We start from the raw sequence: 20,499 nt of genomic DNA, 5'->3' as shown, positions 1-20,499 counted from the left end.
TCGAAACATGATTAAATCCATTTACTACTCCTTTCAATAAAATCAGCAAAATATTTTGCATAAAAGAATAACGGTGTTTTCATTATTCTTTGTTTTTACTTCTGTGGTCCTTATTAGAAGCCGGCAGTTCTGCCAGACAAAGCATAGTCTAAGTAATAAAGGATCCCTGTGGCATAGGTAATTGAAAGCATACGGGTGGCTAGACGGTGCCCCGTACCGCTTCAGTTCAAAGCGTTCCGCGGTTGAGAAACACCGGGGGGGGGGGGGGGGGCTCAAATGAAATGTAAAGGAAAGGTCAGCCAGACAAAGATCGGCTTGCTATTCTAGAAAAAGAAAAGAAACCAGTAAGAGATCAGCTACATCACAGTCAAGGGGTGTTCACAATCAAAGAGCGTTCATAGGGCCCGAAGCTTGGAGAAAGCGGAGGGAGGCAGTGGTGACGGCCGACTGCCCAGCGAACCACGAATGTCTACTGCTGGACGTACCAGTAATATCCAAATATCTAAGACCTAGAGGAACCTCTGATCGACATCTATTATACGCACCGTTAGTACGTTGAAATTGGTGGAGGTCTATGGAACGTGCATTGTACCCATATTCTAGACGTTCACTGTGCATCCACCTAGCAGGTGCAATGTACGTATAATGGATGGTACAAACTTATCAGACATTGTTCCAACTTCCAATTTCCTGCCAAATCCTGGTAATTTCCGCTTAGTGCTTGAAGCAATTGAATAACTTGAGGCAAGGAGGAAACAAATAATACCATTACGCTTTGTTTTCTTGTTTTTTCATAGTTGGCGTCCTGCTATGTGGAAGGAGTTTCGTAGCACTCTCCAACCAACACAGGAAACCTATCGGTTTTACACCTCCACATAGCAGGTAATGACATCATAGACGATAGCCTGAAGTACAAACACGATATTTGGGAGCCAGAGATGTCAGAAACTAAGTTGGTTGCTTGATTCAGTACAGACGTCTGTATTAATCGTGCAAACGCTTCTTCGTCACCGTTACAAGTGTGTTATGCCCTCACAACACTTAACGAACGTGCTCCAACGATTTGTATGTACATATACAGGGTGGTCTGCCAACCATGATAGAAATTCATAGTAAAAAACGTAGGCCTCGGAGAGACATGCGCTCAATAAATTTTTATCTGCCAATAACTTTTGCCACATATTGGTAACATTTTTATTTCATTTCAATGGACAGAAAGTTAGTTTCTTGAATTGAACTCCGAAATTTCCCAAGGCAACCTAACGTTTTTTTTTCTTGTTTTTTTTTTTTTTTGCGGAAATGCGTTTCCCGTCGTCATTTTATTCAGTATAGTGCATAATCCCACTCATAGTGCAATGGCAATTGCCGAAATAAATTCGCCGAAAATGAGCCCTTGGCTCCGCCTCCTTTTTGACGGCTCGCAGTTTGAACGCAAAGCTGCGAAAAAAGGAGGTTACATTAACACGCCACACGAGGGGGGAAAGGGTTACAAGCCGTCCGGTGACCTCATTTTTCATAAGATACGTAGCTCCGAATCCCGCACCCGCTGCGCGTGTTTGTTCCGTGGGTAAGGCTTGTAAACCTTTCCCCCTCGACTGGCGTGTCAATGCAAACTCCTTTCTTCGCTGCTTTGCGCTCAAACAACCAGCCGTCAAAAAATAGGCGGAGCCAAGGGCTCATTTTCGGCGAGTTTATTTCGGCAATTGCCATTGTATTATGTGTGAGATTATGTGCTATACTGCACTCTTAAAAATGAACTTCACCGCATAGCACGCTCCTAGCCAACCATAATCTCGAATGATATCGTTATCTGCCCTGATTTGTTGAAAACGGGAGGTGTACGCCTTTTCTGTGACACTTATGCTGTTCATAATTGTCACAGAGAAGGCGTACGCCTTCCGTTTTCAACAAATCAGGGCAGATAACGATATCATTCGAGATTATGGTTGGCTACACTCTTAAAAACGAACTTCACCACATAGCATGCTCCTAGCCAACCACCATCCCGAATGACAACGTTCTCGCCCCTGATTTGTTAAAAACGGGAGGAGGAGCCTATTTTGTGCCGTGCATAATGCACAAAATAGGCTCCTCCTCCCGTTTTTAACAAATCAGGGGCGAGAACGTTGTCATTCGGGATGGTGGTTGGCTAGGAGCGTGCTATGTGGTGAAGTTCGTTTTTGAGAGTGTAGGAGCGTGCTATGCGGTGAAGTTCATTTTTAAGAGTGTGAGTAAAATGACGACGGGGAACGCATTTCCGCAAAGAAAACGTTAGGTTGCCTTGGGAAATTTCCGAGTTCAATTCAAGAAATTAACTTTCTGTCAATTGAAATGAAATAAGAATGTTGCCAATATGTGGCAAAAGTTATTGGCAGACAAAATCCCTTGACCGCATGTCTCTCCGGGGCCTACGTATTTTACTATGAATTTCTATCATTGTTGGTGGACCACACTGTATACATGATGTATCTGCGGTTACCAATACATATGGGAGCATTCACTAAGGCTACTGAGGGATGCTCTCATGTTTCCTATGGTGGATGGTTGTGTTCGACTATCCAGCTCCCAGAGCAAGAGAGTTGGCACACTTCTCCTAAAGTCTGCTGAGCCCATGCAGTTTCCCGGTCTAACAATGGGAGGTTAATAGTTATGCATTGCGCTGCGGTTTAGGCGTTTAAGGCGGACGATCGAAGCTCAAATGTTACTCGTACGAGAGCAACGAGGTGCCAGTAGACGCCGCCGAATGTTGCGGGACTTGACATCTCGCAACACCGACCGTGTTATGATGTTGCCCTGAAATTACCATAGTACGCACCTGATATAACACTGCGTATTAGTACTTCGGTAGCTGGATTTTTCGGAAACCCATAAAAATTAATTTAAGCCCGTATTAATTCTAATAGATGTCCCATAGACATCCAAATGCTTTGAACTGACATCTAATGGATGTGATAAACGTCCAGTAGTTACGTCCGTTAGACCTGCTTAGTAAGAGGTGTGGACGGGTTTTACATGTTGATAGTACTTCCAAGCTACATCTAGTGGATCATTATCCATTAGACGTGCACAAAATGTAGGGCAACTCGTCTTATGGATGTTCATAAGACGTTTTCCTCAGTTCCCTGTGAAGTCGACCGAGGACGCTCGATTCCCCCCCCCCCCCCCCCGCTCGCGATAGTCGTGACGTTGCACGCATGAGCCTGGACGACTATACGGCAAGCTGTTCCATTACTATACCACCAAGCTGTTTTGCTCCGTTCTCTTCTAGTTGTCACGCTTACCCCGGTCTGACCCTACATTATGCTGCTACGAAAGACAGCTGCACGACTTCCCTCAGGATGATTCCTGCGCTATAAAGGAACATCGATAGTTGCAGTATAACACGGTTTCTGTCCTTTCCTACCCTTCTTACACCTACCAAAGTCCAAGTACCGCTATTGGAGCGCCGTCTGATTTCGTGCCGCGTGGGGTACAACAATTCCTCGAGAACAATGCAATGACAATATGACGCCGGGAACGTTGTTCGTCCAACCGCAGACGGTGCGCAAGCTGCTTCATCTCGGATAACGGAGGGAGGAAGAGTCCTTAGAAGCGCCGGAGCGTCAATAATAGAAGAGACCAGCAGCCGGCAAAAGAATTGATTGCTCTGTTCGTGCTAACACGTCGCCGACCGATGTAGCCACGATTCAACACTCGCTCTATATAATTCTGCCGCAGGAAGAGCTGCCAGATATTTTATGCGTCGTGAAAGTTATAACTTGCGCGGGAAAGCGCGTTGTGTATCCGGTTGCTTCGAAGTATGCTCGCTGTACAGTGAGCCAATGAAATCCACTTTTATCTGACCGTGGAGAACGCCCTTTCTGCGAAATGCTTTTGCACAGCCCTGGACACCAAGCCTTAGAAACGCGTCTTTTCTATTAGTGCGTTGCTGTTGCTAGCGGCTACATATTCCCCTTTTTGTCCTTTAAGGCTGATATTATTAATATTGCGCCGTAATTTAACCCTTACAGCCCTGAAATTTTCGTAGGTGCAAGATAACCTGTTAAGCCACAGTATGTTGCACATTTCATTCTGTGCAAAAGTAATTATATTGTTTGTATGGTGTCAAATGCCACCATCAGGCTTTAGTTAATGGAGTCAAGCCTTGAAAAGATGAGTCGTTTTCTGTGATTCTACATGAAACATTGTCCTGTTTTTGTTTTTCCCAAGCAGAGGTGTATTCTGCACTTTGAGGATTTGGTGCGGGAATGTCCTTCACACCCTGTCATTTTGCACAATTTTTCGTGATCTAAACGGACTAGAAAGTTGTGCTTCGGCACGGGTAGAGGTGCAGCCTGGGAAGTTGGACACTGCGGCTATTACCGAGTCCAGTGCTGTTAGTCCCGTAATCTCTTCTGGCATCAAACGTGAGAGACAACGATACGAAGATCGGACGTGTTTCACAATAGAATCTAATAGAACACTTTTGACAACGTGGCTGGGGCCCTACACGGCCATCCTGGCATAAAAATATTTGCAGATCCCGCTTACTGCCACCAGCATATTGGGAACACTGGTATTAATTATCACCTCGTAAGCTTCCAAACAAATCAATTCCCTCATTAAGTCGTGGAGAGAGCGAGAGAAATACATGATGACGATGATATGGGGATGACTTAAGTCGTGGAATTGCAGCTACATGCCGGGATAACTAATGGATATACTCTAAGAGGGAAGCAGTTATATCTGCATTTCACTTCAACATCTTTGTTTTGTTAACGTAAACTGCTTACCGGTTACGATATTACAAACTGAAGAGACATTAAGGAAGCCGGATCATCGCCATTAATATGAATTCCGATATGCGCAACTCTTATGGCACTCTTAAACTGAAAAAATAAAATCTGAAGAGTTCGTAAACGATAGCGCTCGCAGAAAATTATTTTCCTGCTTAATTGCGGTTTAATGACCGATATTGCCAAGAAGAACCAGGAAAAGTATCTTGAAAGGATGCGGTACATCATCGGCCGCAACAATGTCGAAATCAAGGCAGCGCCACAGAAGCCGGCTGCGTGAAATGAACCCTGCATCTCGCTTACTAATATCGAGAGAAACATTAGATTACCGGCAGCAAAAGAAATGAACACATAAGCAGCAAGAATGAAATAACCATAAGCATAATTAAGCGGAAAATTATACGAAGTTTTCGTGGAAACTTGTTCGTGACTCAAGATATCAAAGAGATGCCCGCAGTAAAGTTCTAACCTGAGGGGTAAGGGGGGATATGTTTATTATACATAAAAAAAAGGAGGAGAAAGTTAACCTGCCGTAGCTGCGCTACGACGGCTTGCTATTCCCTGCAAAGAAAGAAAAAAAAACGAAAATGAAAAGAAAGACAAACAAAACAAATAAGGAAAAGAAACAAACAAACAAGAAGGAGATCAACCCCGAATTTGATCACAGTTCACCCAGAAGGCCTCAGATCCGCAGGAACTGAAAAAGTGGCCTTGTCACCTGACTATGTTGTGTGGCCCTAGTTGCTAGGGAAAAGTCCGAAATCCTGAGGCGAGCGATGCGCGACCGTAGGAGAAGACGATTTTGCCGGTAACGGGTGCAGTGGATCAGCAGATGCGGAATGTCTCCTTCAACATGACAGGTGGGGCAGTTGAGTGACGAAAGGTAGCCCACGTTAAAGAGGAGCAGTGGGGTCCGCACCACATTCAGTCGAAGCCTGTGGACCAACGACTCTAGGGTAATCGTAGGGTCAATCGAGCGCAGAAAAGAGTTCGTCCTGACAGCGTCTTGGAAAAAGGCCTGATAGCTATTCCTGCAGTATCGGTGAATGGCTAGCCGGCAGATAGACGGGGTAAGCAGGACAGAAGTGACAGACCCACAGACTCAGCTGGACAAGAACACCTGGCCGCAGAATCGGCGAGGGCGTTCCCGGACGTTCCAACGTGACCCGGAATCCACTGGAGCCACACACTGTGGCCTAGAGACTACAGTATGGCGTGCAGGCAAAGGATCTCAGTGTCGATGTCGTTCATAACTTTGGGGGAATACGACGCCAGCGCCTTCAAGGCTGACTTAGTATCCGAAAAATAGTCCATGCTCTTGGTGTCGACGAAGAGATGTACCCGAGAGCAGATAATATAGCAAAAGCTTCTGCTTCGGTTGATGACAGCACGGGCAGCAGCTTGAAACCGCGGTCGTATGCCTCCTCAGGAATATAAAAAGCAGATGATGATCCATCGGATGCCACCTAGCCGTCAGTGTAAATCTCCGTTCGATTCGAGTGCAGGTAGTGGAGATGTTTCAGCGTTAGTTGGCATGCCACAACAGCTGGGACATGGCTCCTTTTCGGAAGACCATAAACGGATGTGAGCACGGGGGCAGGCATAAGGTCCACAGCGGCCGCGTATAGCACAGCTTGGCCGTACGAAGAAGCAGGACAATGCTGGGTAACATCACGAACGTGGTGACATGGGTGCCGTAGGAGATATCGTGTGTAAGCTTGGAGGGTTGCCGTGTCCCGTGTCATGTGTCTGACCTGAGGTTTATAGGTAAAGTATCAGATACAGTTACACGTTTTTTATTTTTTATTAGTTAACTGCTGATGCCGGATAACATTAATGGGTCAGTATGTTTTTGTGTCAGTTACCCATTTAAAGTATCAAATCGAATGGTACATTTTGTTTGTGTGTTTGTTTGTTGATATGTTTACTGGTGAGGTAGAAGAAGGAGGAGAAGGAGGAGGGAAAGAGAGAGAGAGAGAGACAGATACATGATGACGATAATATGGGGATGACTTCCGCTCACTGAGCAGAATGCTACCCCATTGCTATTGGGGGAAAATGAGAGGATGGTGATGATGATGATGCTGACGACGCTGACGGGGTCTTAGAGGGAGTCGATCAGGCCGGTAGTTTCCAGGAATTTGATCAAGGGTCGCAAGACGGACATCTGCTTTCGTGTGTCCCATGGTCCCAAAATGAGTCTGAGGTCAAGGGGTCGGCTGTCGATCCGCGCAAAGTCGTTTGCCAACAAGTGACGCTCCCTCCTAAGTGGCACATGCGATGATCACATGGTCCGCGGTCGCTGGCACACCACACTCCGGGCACAAGGGGCTACTGGCACACCCTATCTGGTAGCGGTAGTACGGCGTAAATGCAACATTCAGCCGGAAGCGATGTAGGAGGGACTTAATGACGCGCGGTAAAGATGTCGGTAAGCGACACGAGAATGTTGGGTCCACAATTCCCAGTATGGTACTGACAAGGATATCCCGACGCCATTGTTCGACGGATGAGGAGGCAGCCCAGTCACGAAGAAAGGACCGTCTGTCCCCCCTTGGGAGTACAATCGGGGCACACTTGCCCTGGTGGTGAGCGGCCGACGCTGCGGCAGCGGCCGCTCACCACCAGGGCAAGTGTGTCCCGAACGTGGTTGCCAGATATTCCGCAATGACCCGGAATCCATTGAAAAGCGATGGTGTGGCGTGGGCAGTTATGGACTTCAGTAGGCGTAGAATGTTTACCACAAGTGTGGCCAGTGAGCCGCGGAGACCTGAGGTTCTCAGGCATCGAAGAGCTGACTTGGAGTCCGTACAGACTACCCATCGCCGTGGGTCGCAGGTGGCCGCATATTGTAAAAACAGCAGGATTCCGTACAGCTCGGCTGAGGTCGAAAAGGTGCGATGGGATAACCGACAGCCCCGGGTGAGCGGTATCGAGGGTATCGGAAAAGATGAGGATGACGAAGTTTTCGTTGAGGAGCCATCCGTGAAGACCGTGCAGAACCCGTCATATGCGGTGCCAATGAAATCCATAGTCAGTTGCTGTAGTACGAGGTCGGGTACCTCCTTTTGTTGTCCGTGATCCCTGGGACAGAGGTGGTGACGCTTGGCGACGAAAGTGTCCACGGGGCCGTGCTTTCAGCGGCGGGGCTGATCACGAATCTCGGAACGCGGAGGGAAAGACACGAATATATAACACTCAAGATCCCGCTAGCCTGATGATGGTGTATATCGTTACTGAGTGATCACTTTGCCGGTCCATCTGTGGTGGTGGTGGTGGTGAAAGGGCGTTATCGGCCTCACAGAGGTGGGCAACGCCACGACTGGCGCCCTGGGGCAATGTGCGTCCTGGGCCGACTTCTGAGGGGACATATGCCTGAAAGCGTGTGAGGAAAACCCAGGAAAAACCTCAGACAGCACAGCCGGCACCGGGATTCGAACCCGGGTACCTCCCAATTCTGACGTGACATGGCCAGCAGGGTGTCTGAGCGAACCGAAAACCAGAACCGAAAACCGAAAAAAAAAACACGCTATTTTGGTGCGAACCGGAACGGAATCGAAACCGTATACCTTTTTCTCGCTCAGGAGGGAAACCGAAAAATTTATTGAACGGTTTTCGGTCCAAGAAAAGACTTCGCCGGTTTGGACTACGAATAGGCGAATGAAACTGACGTCGCGTGAAGTCATGTCATGGATACTTTACCAGGGTTACGGTGGAATGTATGTCGGTATACTATGACCTTTAGGCTCCCTTTGTAACGTTTTATCGTTCGCGCACATAGATTCCGAGGTACATGTGACCGGTTGTGACTCTCTACCAATGTGCCGTAGTGTTCGTTTTAATTTCATCCACCCAAGCCCTTCTGTATGGTTACGTTCCCCTTAAGGGGAAACACACTCAACAAAACAGTGACCCAAGGAGTCTACGTAACGGCTTCTCTGTCGGTAATGTCGCGCAACGCGTCCCTTGTTTGAGAGCAGCGAAGTTGAATACATTTACGTATCCGCGAGGGCAAGCTCGTGCCATGTGGCGCCTGTTTTGTGGACAGGACACGAAGAAAAGAACACGGAGCCGTCTAGCGCGTTTGTGAGTGAAGGTGTTCTTCGATTGGTGTCGTACTCGTGCGGTGGTGCTTGCTGGCTAGGAAGCAGCAACAGACATTCGGATGGGACGCGATCGCACCAATCCAGCAAGAAAGTACTTTACGTATGACATCACGACAAACAAGTCCGTCTGTATCATGCGCTTCAAGAAAGGAGAAAGCCTATTTGAACAGACAGTCACCTACAGGAACCAGGAGCTACCAATTTCTCAGCCGGCTATTACTATTGAATACCATGTATGCGGAATAAACGGGTTTACATTTTGGAACATTGATTTTTTTTCTGGGAATGCGTATGCACACCAGAAGCGGAACCGGTTAAAACCGGTATGAACCGTTATATTTTTGCTCCGGAGCAGAACCGGTACCGGACCGTTTGTGATAGAACCGGAGCGAAATCCAGAACGAAAAACGTTTCGGTTCGACACCCTGATGGCCAGCACGCTAACCACTGAGCCACGGGAGCTGGTGCCGGTGGTTCATACACAATGTCTTGTGCACACCAATGACCAATAGAGAGGAGAAATACGTAGAAGTAAGGAACAGGGGTTTGGCACGAAGAGATAGGGCACCGAACACGAGGGATGCTGCCTTGGCGGCACTTGTGAAATTTGTCCAGAGCTGTGGGATGGATACAACCTTCTAGCATCCTGTGTGCATGATCTTGGGATAATTGTGTTTAATTGTGGACTTCTAGTGAACATGTGGATAGTGGACTTCTGAACAGCGAACTTGCGAGTAGAGCACCTGGGAAGTAGTTTTGGGGGGTGGGGTGGGGTGATAATTTTTGTTAGGAGTAGCAGAACAAGTCGGGAGACGAGTTCAATTTCTCCTTGTTTTTTTTTCTTACAAACAAACAAACAAACAAACGAAGAGATAGGGCCCACTACTCTGCATTTATAGGTTGTTCGAAATATTTTATTAACACAATGACCTAAGTAACTAACTGACATAATTACACTTCGGTTTTCACCAACAGCATGGATTGTTAGCTGTCATATGATCCAGGTGCTATCGCAAAGAAAGCAGAGTGTTTAGTGGTGCGATACACCAAAATGCGGCTCACCGGAAGCCACCACTGACATTTTCACATGACATGGTTAAAGACGAGAGGCCAGTCACGTGTCTGTGAGGAAACGTCCAAACGCTACATCCATGAGTTAGCCTAAGTACAACTAGCACTCTGAAACCTTAAGGACTGTAACTTTGCATATGGGCAAACAGTGACTAAAAGAAATTCGTTTGGTGCATAAAGCGCAGGTGGCCTCGACGCAATGAGTCAACCAGGCTTCACCGGCCTTGGTACATCAGCTGGTATCCTATTTATTTATTTATTTGTGAGAATACCTCACGTGCCCTCGGGGAGCGTTGAGTGAGGGGGGGTTACATCAGCAAGTCAGAACAGAACAGAACAGATCAGAATCATCGGAACAGATCATCAGAACAGAAGCAATTGAACACTTTGCAAAAAAAAAAAAAAACACTTATGTGAAAACGTTAAGAAAACATATGCGATGATAATGAAATTAGACACCAAAACTGGCAGCTAGCTGGCTGCGAAAAACTGAAAAGTCGGAGATAGCTACGATAGACTGGGGAAGGTCGTTCCAAGCACTGATGGTTTTGGGGAAGAAAGAAAATTGGAAATGAGATGTACGACATGGAATGTGGTCGATTTTATGGGCATGATCGATCCTAGAGGTGATGTAGTGGGCCATAGTGATGTACCCTGGACGGATGGTTGTGGTGTAGTAGAATTTGTGGAATAAACACAGACAAAAGTATTTCCTACGGTGTGCAAGAGGAGGAAGATTGATAGAGGCCTTTAAAGATGTAATACTGGACGGAAAAGAATAGTCTGATAAAATAAAGCGAGCTGCCCGATTCTGTAAGGATTCAAGAAGGTCCACAAGTGTTGACTGGTAAGGATCCCAGATACTACATGCATATTCCAACTTCGGCCTGACTAGTGTTTTGTATGCAAGACGTTTCACTTCAGGTGGAGCAAGTTTAAGGTGGCGACGGATGAAACCAAGTTTGCGATTTGCATCGCGAACAATGGTATGAATATGATCTGACCAAGAGAGGTTTGAGGAGAAATGAAGCCCCAAGTACTTGTAAGTATGAGACTCACGGATGACATCCTGGCCTATGTGATACTGATGTGTTAGCGGTGACCTAGACCGTGAAAAGGGAATATAACAACACTTGGAAGCATTAAGAGGAAGACCCCAAGTAACACACCAGTTAAAGAGAGCCACTATCCGTCTACTGATCTCAATCTTCCGGTTCCGATCTACCAACTCGAGGTACACGTTGCCTGGACCTGTTCGCTGTACTAGTTCGGGATCTGTTCACGATAACAGTTTTGAAAATACGCCAAGCCAATCGCGTTATTTCATCCATTGGGCTGGCGCAAAATTGCGGAACATGGATTTGACAACATACTTTACGATATCGTGCCGTAAAGCGCCCCCGGTCTTCTAGCTGGAAGCGCTGTACGACACGATATGGTAAAGGGTATTGTCAAATCCAAGTTCAGCATTGTGATGCAGGCCAAACGAAAGAACTAATGATTAGCTTGGCGTATTTTCAAAACCGTTATCTTCGACAGATCCCGACACCCCAGCTCGCATGGCTCAGTGGTTAGCGTGCTGGCCATATCACGTCGAGACTGAGAGGTAGCCGGGTTCGAATCCCGGTGCCGGTTGTGATATCTGGGGTTTTTCCTGGGTTTTCCTAAGACGCTTTCTTCCCTTCAGGCATATGTCGACACAGTTCCCTTAGAAGTCGGCGCAGATCGCACATTGAGTCCAGGGCTTCAGTCGTGGCGTTGCCCACCCCTGTGAGTCCGAAAACGGCGAGCCCTTTCATACCTCCCCCTCCTCGAGAACTCCCGTGTGATTGCCCGTGTCATAAGGGTATAAAACTCCCTAATATCTGCTCATCATCATAGTCAAGATGTTTTCTCGGTTTCCGGCAGCAGAAATAACATGACATGTTAAACCACATCGCGCGCTACATAATAGTCTTCGAAGCTATCATGGGTATACGGTTTTAACGCACATCAACGCAACGGCACGTCCGAACATTATAACACCCATTTAAATTTAAGATGAGCGACGCCCTCCCCCCGGTCGATCTGATATTCACTCCTCACTGCCTTTATGAGTTGCTCTATTGTTTCGCGCTGTATTGATATCTTCTTCGGTCGGTGCGAGGTCAGGATATGTCCAGTCATTGTCTCCCTGGAGGAAAGGAACAGTTATACGTCTCTATAAGGCCCAACCATTATCGTTAGTCTGCATCGGCGGAACTTGGTAGGGAGCCAAATTGTTCTCCGTTTGCACAAAGAGATGGCACTTCACGCATCGTCTGCTTCATACAAACACGTCAACCCATGCAAGCGATCCGGGGTGAATTCGTGGGCTAATTGATGCGTGGCGCCGCATTCTTCGGCTCTTGCTCTGTTCGCGGGAAAATATGGTAATACTGTGTCTGTGTCGCGAGGGGGGGGGGGGGTTCTGTGCAGGAATGTGGTCGGGGGATTTTGTCTTCTTCGTTCTCCTCTGGGTGCTGGATAAGTTATGGTGAACGCGCGTTTTTGGGGGGACACGACCTTCTTTAGTGAGCTGCCGTTGGTGAAGCCGATGAAGTTCAATAAACTCGCGGAGCGGAGGGGGTATGTTTAATGCTCATAAAAAAAAAGAGAAAAAGAAGGGAAAGGTTAGCAATGATGTAGGCTTGATATTCCCAAAAGCAAACAAACAAACAAACGGAAGATAGAAGCAGCAGAGATACAGAAAATTATGAAGAAATACAGGAAAAGACAGCTCCTCCACTAATCGTTGCGCAGACAGTCATATAGGAGGTGTCAGAGAATGCCCACAAGCTTAGATTCCCGAACGAATCGTGTCAGCGCAGACATGACTTCAGCGTGCTGAGTAGGCCAAGTAGCACCGCGAGGGAAAGCTCTCGGTAGCCTAGATGAGCGAGACGGCGCCGCAGACTGGACCGGTGATCTTAATACCGCTGGCAGGCAAGGAGTATGTGTGGCACGTCAGCTTCTACATCACACGTGGGGCAAAGAGGTGATGGATGTTGGCTCATCTTAAAGAGGATGAGTAGAGTCCGCGCCACATTCAGCCGCAGCCCATGAAGCAACGATTCCTCGATGCACGGGATGCGGCCAGGCACAGCATGTGTCATTATCGGGTCAATGGATTTAAGGAAGGCATCGGTGCGTATAGCTTCTTGCTGAAAGAGCTGCGTGCAGTTGGCAATAAAGCGGCGGATTTTCAGCTGACACATAGAGAGCGCAAGGGGAAGGACAGTTTGTTGCTCAGTGCCGTGGGCTTACCGAGCGAGAGCGTCAGCACGATCATTGCCAGAAAGTCCGACATGACTCGGAATCCATTGGAACACCACGCCGTGTCCCAGGGATACAAGTACCGAGTGCAGGGCGATGATCGTGGTGTAGGTGTCAGTGATGTCTGCAGCAGAGTAAGAGGCCAGCGCTTCCAGAGCCACTTTACTATCGGTGAGGATCGTCCAGGCGCCCTGGGTGCCAACGAGGAGACGTGTCCCAAAGCGACCATAGTAGTGCGAATGCCTCGGCCTCTGCAGATGGCATAAGAGGGAGTGTGAATCTGTGCTCAATTTCATCCTCTGGGACGCAAAAGGCAGCAGACGACCCAATTAGAGAGACTGAGGCATCAGTGTATAGTGGCGTTCGATGCCGGTGGTGGCTGTGGATGAGGTGCAAGGTCAGGTGGCAGGCCGCAACTGTTGGCACAACATTCTTTTTCCTAAGACGTGGTATGGACGTTTGCACAGTGGAGTGGTGAAGTGTCCACATCGGTGGCGCATGGGAGGTCCCTGCCGAGGCTGAGGGATGTTGCCTCGCAAACGAAGAATAGCTTGCCCGAATGCAGATGCGTGATAACGTTGAGCAATGTCACAGAGGTAATGTGCCGGATGGCGAGCAAGATAGCGCGTGTACGCGTGTAAGGCGACACTATCACGAAGAATAAGGTTCCTTGGTCCACTTTTATTTTTAATATATGTTAATGACCTCCCAAACTCCCTGTCTTCACCTGTCCGTCTCTTCGCTGATGATTGTGTGATATATCGAGAAAATAATAACAGCGCTGATACAGCTATTTTGCAGTCTGATCTATCACAAATGTTTGCTTGGTGTAGGCACTGGGGAATGGAACTTAACCTTAACAAGTGTAAATACATGTCTGTTTCTCGTCAACGCATTAGTTCCACGTGTTCCTACCACATTAACAACTTTCAGCTAGAATCAGTCTCAGCGTACAAGTACCTAGGTATAGTATTAACAACCGACCTCTCTCGGAAATCTCACATTAAATATGTCATAAATAACGCAAACCGCACTCTTGGATACATTCGGAGAAATTTTGCAATGTGCCCGGTTCACCTTGAGTTAACACTATATAAAACCCTCGTCCGACCGAAATTAGAATACGCGTCATCAGTCTGGGATCCCGATCACTCCACTTTAATAGAGGAATTAGAAGCGATCCAAAATCGTGCAGCTCGTTTCATTTTATCAAACTACAACCGCACAGCTAGCGTATCGTCGATGAAGACCTCGCTGTCATTAGAACCATTATCAGCGTGTAGAAAAATTGCTAGATTATCTCTTTTCCACGCCATTTATTTCCATAACCCTACCTTAAAGGAACAGTTGCTTTCCACATCACCATACATCTCATCTTGCATTAACCATCAATTCAAGGTAGGAGTCCCGCATTGTTGTACTAATTCCTTTGAGTTCTTTTGTACCACGTGCCAGTTAATGATTGGAACCGCCTTCCGTCGTCGGCCTTTTCTGTTAATCCTAATTACTTTCATAAGATCATTGTAAACCATGTGTAACCACTCCCCTCTGTAATGCTATGCCTTGAGGGTATAAATAAATAAATAAATAAATAAATAAATAAGCACCGATGGATCCCGTGCCTCCGCCAAAAACAGAGAAGGTTTCCGTAGTCTTTGGCACTCCCAAACAATGGCGGGGGCTTCTGGCCTGAATATTGAGTAGCTCTCGCTCGTGTGTGCTGGAGATCCCATACAGGACAGGCAGGCTATAGCGCGGGGTGGAGCAGGCAGGAGCGTGGGAGCTTCCGCTTGATGTAGGATATGAGGGACTGCGCGGAGATAATATCTCAAAGCTGCGGTAAAATAGTCGCTAGAGGTTTCAAGCGATCTTCTTTCCTTCAACTCGTATAGTTGGTAGCACATTTGGTACAGCAGCGACGCACACGGCGACAGGGGAATGCACTCGGATACAGAGTACGCAATGTAATCATCATACCTGCATTTTTCTTATCATATAATGCTCTATTATACATACACAATCTCCTTACTTTTTAAGACACTGTACTGTGACTGTATGCCGAATTTTTGAACTCCACTTGACATTGGTGATGGTGGTTGCGGTGGTGATGTGACTACCCGTATAAACCACCACATCTTTCCCTCCCTCCCTCCTTCCCTCCCCCCTCTCTCCCTCTCTCTCTCTCCCCCCCCTCTCTCTTTTTTACTGAGCCGTCCATACAGGAAAGGGGGACATGTGAAAGGTTATGCGGAGAGGTTCGTTACACAGAAAAGATGACCCGCTACTCTGCATTATTGTTAGGGGGTGACTTTCTCAGGTTAAATGCCTTTCTCAGATTCGAAGGGTAAAAATCGGGCGCTATTTTTAAATCTGTAATTCGGGGAGAAATCGGGCGATAATTGTGCCTTCGTGTGTTATCGGGTGTTTTCCTTTCTCTTCTTGTCTATTAAGTCATTTCCTAATCTCTCTTTTTTTGTTTTTGTTTTTTGCGGGATCGTGACCTTTCAGCGGTAATCCCCGAAGGCATAGACAGTGTTGACACACATGGGTGTATTGCTGGGAACCTAAGTGACCCATTCTACATGTGTTACACGTAGCGACCTTATTCGTCTTCAGTGGAAACGTCACTTGAGGATTTCATAGTGACTGGAATTCGGGGAGGAATCGGGTTTAACCCGAATTGGTCGGAGGTCAGTTCGGGAGGGAATAATCGGGCGGAATCGGGTTTAACCCGAAAAAGTCACTCCCTAATTATTGTTAGCGGATGAGCCACGCGCTGTCAGAATGAAAGCAGCAGGGGAGAACGGTTGTTGTGATACGCTCAAATGTTCCGCACCAGGGTTGACATATAATGCTAGTGCATTCATCCAGACTTATCGTGCCCTCTATAATTTATTTTTCATTTAGTAATCGGCAAAATAATAGTGAAAAAAAACGAGCGAAACCGCAGAATTAGCGCAGCTGCTAAAAAATGTACAAAATACCAGCAAACCGCACTTGGTTGCGGAACATCAAATATGTTTCTTTTATGAGTCAGTAGTGCACGTATATGATTCCCCGTAAAAAAACTTCTGACATCCACGAAGTCATTTGAAGTGGAGCTTCGAAAAATATTGCCGCATCAGCATCATGTTTGCTGCTGGCATCTGCCTATTGGCCTGGCAATTTTTAGGCTCGAACGCGCGCTTTGGAAATGGGCAACAATATTTATGGCCAATTCGCCGTTATCGCTAGCTCTCAGGCCGCCGCGAGCTTTGTCTGCGTTTGTGGCTGTGTTCTATAAAACTTGGACAGCAGTTGGGATAACAACACCGATGCATAGCGCGCATTTTTTATTCTTCCTCACATGCTGCGTAATATTTTACGAGCTATCGGTCACCAGGAGGTCTGGTGGTTGGCATGGTAGAGAACACATTGGGTAACGGTAGTTTGCAGACGTCACTTTGACGTGTAACGTACGTAACCGTTGCGAAGTACCCATACGTAACGTTACTAAAGGAATGGAACATGCACGTGAGCGGCACTGAGCGCGTCATGTAGCAAGAACCAGTGGATTTTGTAGAATTCACTCTTCTCGGCTTACATCGTGTGCCGCGTAAATCATCTCCGTAAAGGACATCAGGACACCTACGGACGACCTATGAACCGCCTATGAACCACCTAAAGGGCACCTATGGACCGCACATAGGACGCTCTCTGCGCGTACAAGGCTCTAAGCATTGCACGCATGCGCACAAAGAATTCGGAAAGCTGTCTACATCAGACCATGATACATTTTACTGTGTACCGTGCATAATTCATCGCCACCCGCAGCGTCTAGAAAACAAAAAGTTAACACGCCGCGCTGTGCCTTCGTCATCTGGAATAACAACAATAGATGCTAACGATGAAATGGGGTGTTTCACCGCGCCAGTGCGATACCCTACCCAATTGCAAGTGGAACATTATATGAAGACGATGAGGGAAAGATGAAAACACGAGAACAAACTAAATTGTCTGGAACAATCTAGAGCACGGCAAGAATTCCATGAACAGGTGAAGATCCCGACGATGGAGCACAGGATCTTTATAAGAGCCAATGAGTGCAGCTAAGTTTAGTAGTCTCTTGCTGATACGATCGAGCTCAACACAGAGTATCCGCCTTTGCGGGCCGTGGAGTGCACATTTCATAAGAATGTGCTGGGCGTTCGCCATGACACCGCAGGTGGAGCAGAGGCTTTTGTCACAGCATCTGATCATACATTTTAATTGTAGGGTGAAAGCCACATTGAGGCAGGGTCTACGCAGGAGGGAGGTAAAATGGCGTAATAAACGGGTAGGGAAAGAGAACGACAAATTTGGGATCTGGAATAAAGGAGGCCTGCTCGCTGCACGAAGTGAGGTATTGTTAGCGGGCCGTCCAATTAGAATCACCGTTTTAGAAGTTGGTTACGACGCAGAAACAAACGGACCCTAGACGCACAGAAATCCATTTGTAATCGCTGGTTTTCTGTTTCCAAAATCGTCTGCGCCCGTTCGCAGACGACAGCGACCTTTTATGTGTCACGTGGCCAAGGAGGTTGATCGAGGATGATTTAGCTGGACGCACATCGACCTTAGCGTACTCAGGTTCGTTTGTTTTCAAATGCACAGTTTTATGTACAGTAGAAACTGGGCTGTGAGGGCGAATCCTGCATAGTCTTACTATGCTGTTACTAGAACTACCCACGCGAGCAACTTTTTCAAAGTTGCGTTGCAACGGTGACAAATCTTCGTGAACATCTCAGACCAACCCATAACCGTAAGTATACTTTACCCTCATATTATCTTTAGAATAGTTCGCGAGCATACACTACATTAGCAAAATTACTTTATCACTCCACTAGGAAGATCAGAGTAAGAAGGAACATACGTGACGTTTGCTGGTGGAAATGCTGTGGCGACGCAGGGTAATTCCACGTGCCTGCCTACTCCCACATCGATCTTGGGCACAGAGTAGGTCATTCGGGGTGGGACGTTCTCGGACATATCTGTCAAAAGCAAGGCTGAACAGTATTAAAGACAGGAGAGAAAAGTGTATATGCTCAAAACACGTTCTCAGAACTAAAAGAGTTGGGCTCCCGTTATTCTTGCTCAGTGGATTCCCTAGCGACACTGGCCGAAATTTCGAGTCCAGTTAGCCCAGACAGGGGTTTTGTGAATTGACAATATCAACATATTTCCAACATGAAGTTCGGAAAAAGTCACTCAATGGCCTGAACGCTGAACTTTGAAAGTATTAGTCAATTGCAGCAAGACAAGCTGTTGTTCTAAACGTTCTTAACAAGTTATTGATATACTAACACTATCATTAAAGAATACAGATTAAACAAATCGTAAAGCGTTTATGTTCCGTCACTGTTACGTCACATAGCTATGTGATTGTGGCCGTAGAACGTCCTAACTATGCGTACATTGGCGGAACTCATGCAGCCAAAAGCTGTCCTATTCTGCACCTCTGCTTCAATGAAATGGTTTATTTCAGTTACGCTCGAATGTATACTCTGTATTGCGGTTGACGTGCAGTTGCACATGACTCCTAAACTAGCTACAAAACAATTGAAGGACGCACTCCGGACACTTGTGTTCTGTGCAACATGGTTGCGAAGCCATTGACCCAGCCAGCCAACTACCGAGACCATACTAGAAAGCATACTATACCGTCACGTATTAATCTATTAACCTCTAACCATTAACACGTAATAACCTGTATCGCCCAGCTTTCCTTGCTCTTTTAGACCGTCAGAGTACCATTTCACGGTCTTATGCACATGTACATACATGCCTTGCAATTAAAAAATAACGAAAACCCCCCACCCCCCGAAACTATTGCCCCTCATAATAAGGTACGTCATAGCTAATAAAATTATTTCACATAGCGATGTATTTTCTGGAACAATGGAAATTTGTGAGACTTGGTGTCAAATAGTTGAAAAATCGAAGAGTGCACTCAGGAGACACACACGGACGAGACAGCGCAAGATATCGTTGACTCGTCCGTGTCCGTCTTCTGTATGCGCTTATCAGTTTTCCCCAACCATGTATTCTCTTTTTTCTTATTTATTTATCTACGTGTACCTTTATAAGCATATTTTATATGCATTTGATACATATACACTATAGCTATTTGAAACAATGAAAGACTAAGCAAAACTGAAGCCACAACCATGTTTTCATTTCTTTGCTCGCGAGGCATTGAAAAACGTCCACGTTCCCAAAGAAAACTCAACGAATAACGTTCTGCCTCGAGGTTAACAAATGACGTATCCCGAACCTTTTTGCAACTGTCATGAAGGAGCGGACGAAGCACGGTTAATTCGAGACACTGCATGCTACTTCAACGCAATTTTCCCTTCAGTATAATCTCACCCCATTTTGAGAGAGAAGAAAGAGTAAAGAGACTAAGTTTTCTCCTTTAATTTCATACTCATAACAAATGTACGCCATCATTCCGTGTCTTTCTTCTTCCCACTCTCTGCCGTCGTTTCCAATTTACCCTTCTAAACCAACCTCGTTACAAAACGACCTCTCAGTTTACGATCGATTTTCGCTGGCAAGCCGACGCCGTGCTCAATTTTAGAGCATCCACTGTATTCTTCCTCGTCCGTAGTATGCCTGAGGTGGAAGAGCGGTCTCCATCGATTATTGCTGCTCATATTGAGTCTGAAACGTGCGCTCTTGATTGGCATGCGCGTCCTGCTGATGTAAGAAACTCGGTAATTGCGGTTTGAACGTCACCATTCTGCAGACGGATGACGAATCGTATCGATTTGATGCGACCGTTTGCTGAGTGGGAGTTTGCGGGGGGCGTCGTTGTTTCTGGTTTTGAAAGAGCTGGTTTTGAATTTGTCGGAACGTTTGATCAGGTGGAGCTTTAGTCGCTAGGGCGTGCAAGCGGAAAATACTGAGTTGAAGAGACAGTGTGAGGTTGCTGAACGGCTATGACACTGAACTGTGTAGGACTGTGAGGCTTATGGTGTTGCATATTTTTATTCGGTACATCTCCGAGGTTTCAGAGATAACCGAGAAAAACATCGTCCCACTGTATGTACGTACTAGACATAAAGAACAGAGTGGATACAGCAAACTTAGCTAACACATAGGACTATGAACTGATCGGAGCCCTGTTTTAGAAGGATAATGGTTTGCTGGGGAAGAGGAGCGCTACTGTTTAAGAGATATATAAGTTTAGATGCAAATGGTATAAGCACAGTTTCAATATATTCTTTGCACAA

The 20,499-nt window shown here is 46.6% G+C and overlaps 1 protein-coding gene across 2 annotated transcripts in view; it reads right to left on the bottom strand.

Moving 5' to 3' along the window:
- Positions 1-20,499, bottom strand: part of LOC135394115 (cell adhesion molecule DSCAM-like) — a 166,958-nt gene that overhangs the window by 75,271 nt on the left and 71,188 nt on the right. For both annotated transcript variants that reach the window (XM_064624632.1, XM_064624633.1), the window contains one exon: positions 18,138-18,255. In XM_064624632.1, the coding sequence (XP_064480702.1) occupies positions 18,138-18,255 (118 nt within the window). The remainder of the gene's footprint in view (positions 1-18,137; positions 18,256-20,499) is intronic.

Source organism: Ornithodoros turicata, chromosome 5, assembly GCF_037126465.1.
Source record: "Ornithodoros turicata isolate Travis chromosome 5, ASM3712646v1, whole genome shotgun sequence".
Lineage (NCBI taxonomy): Eukaryota > Metazoa > Arthropoda > Arachnida > Ixodida > Argasidae > Ornithodoros > Ornithodoros turicata.
The sequence above is the reverse complement of the archived record's forward strand: the minus strand, read 5'-3'. Positions and strand labels throughout refer to the sequence as shown.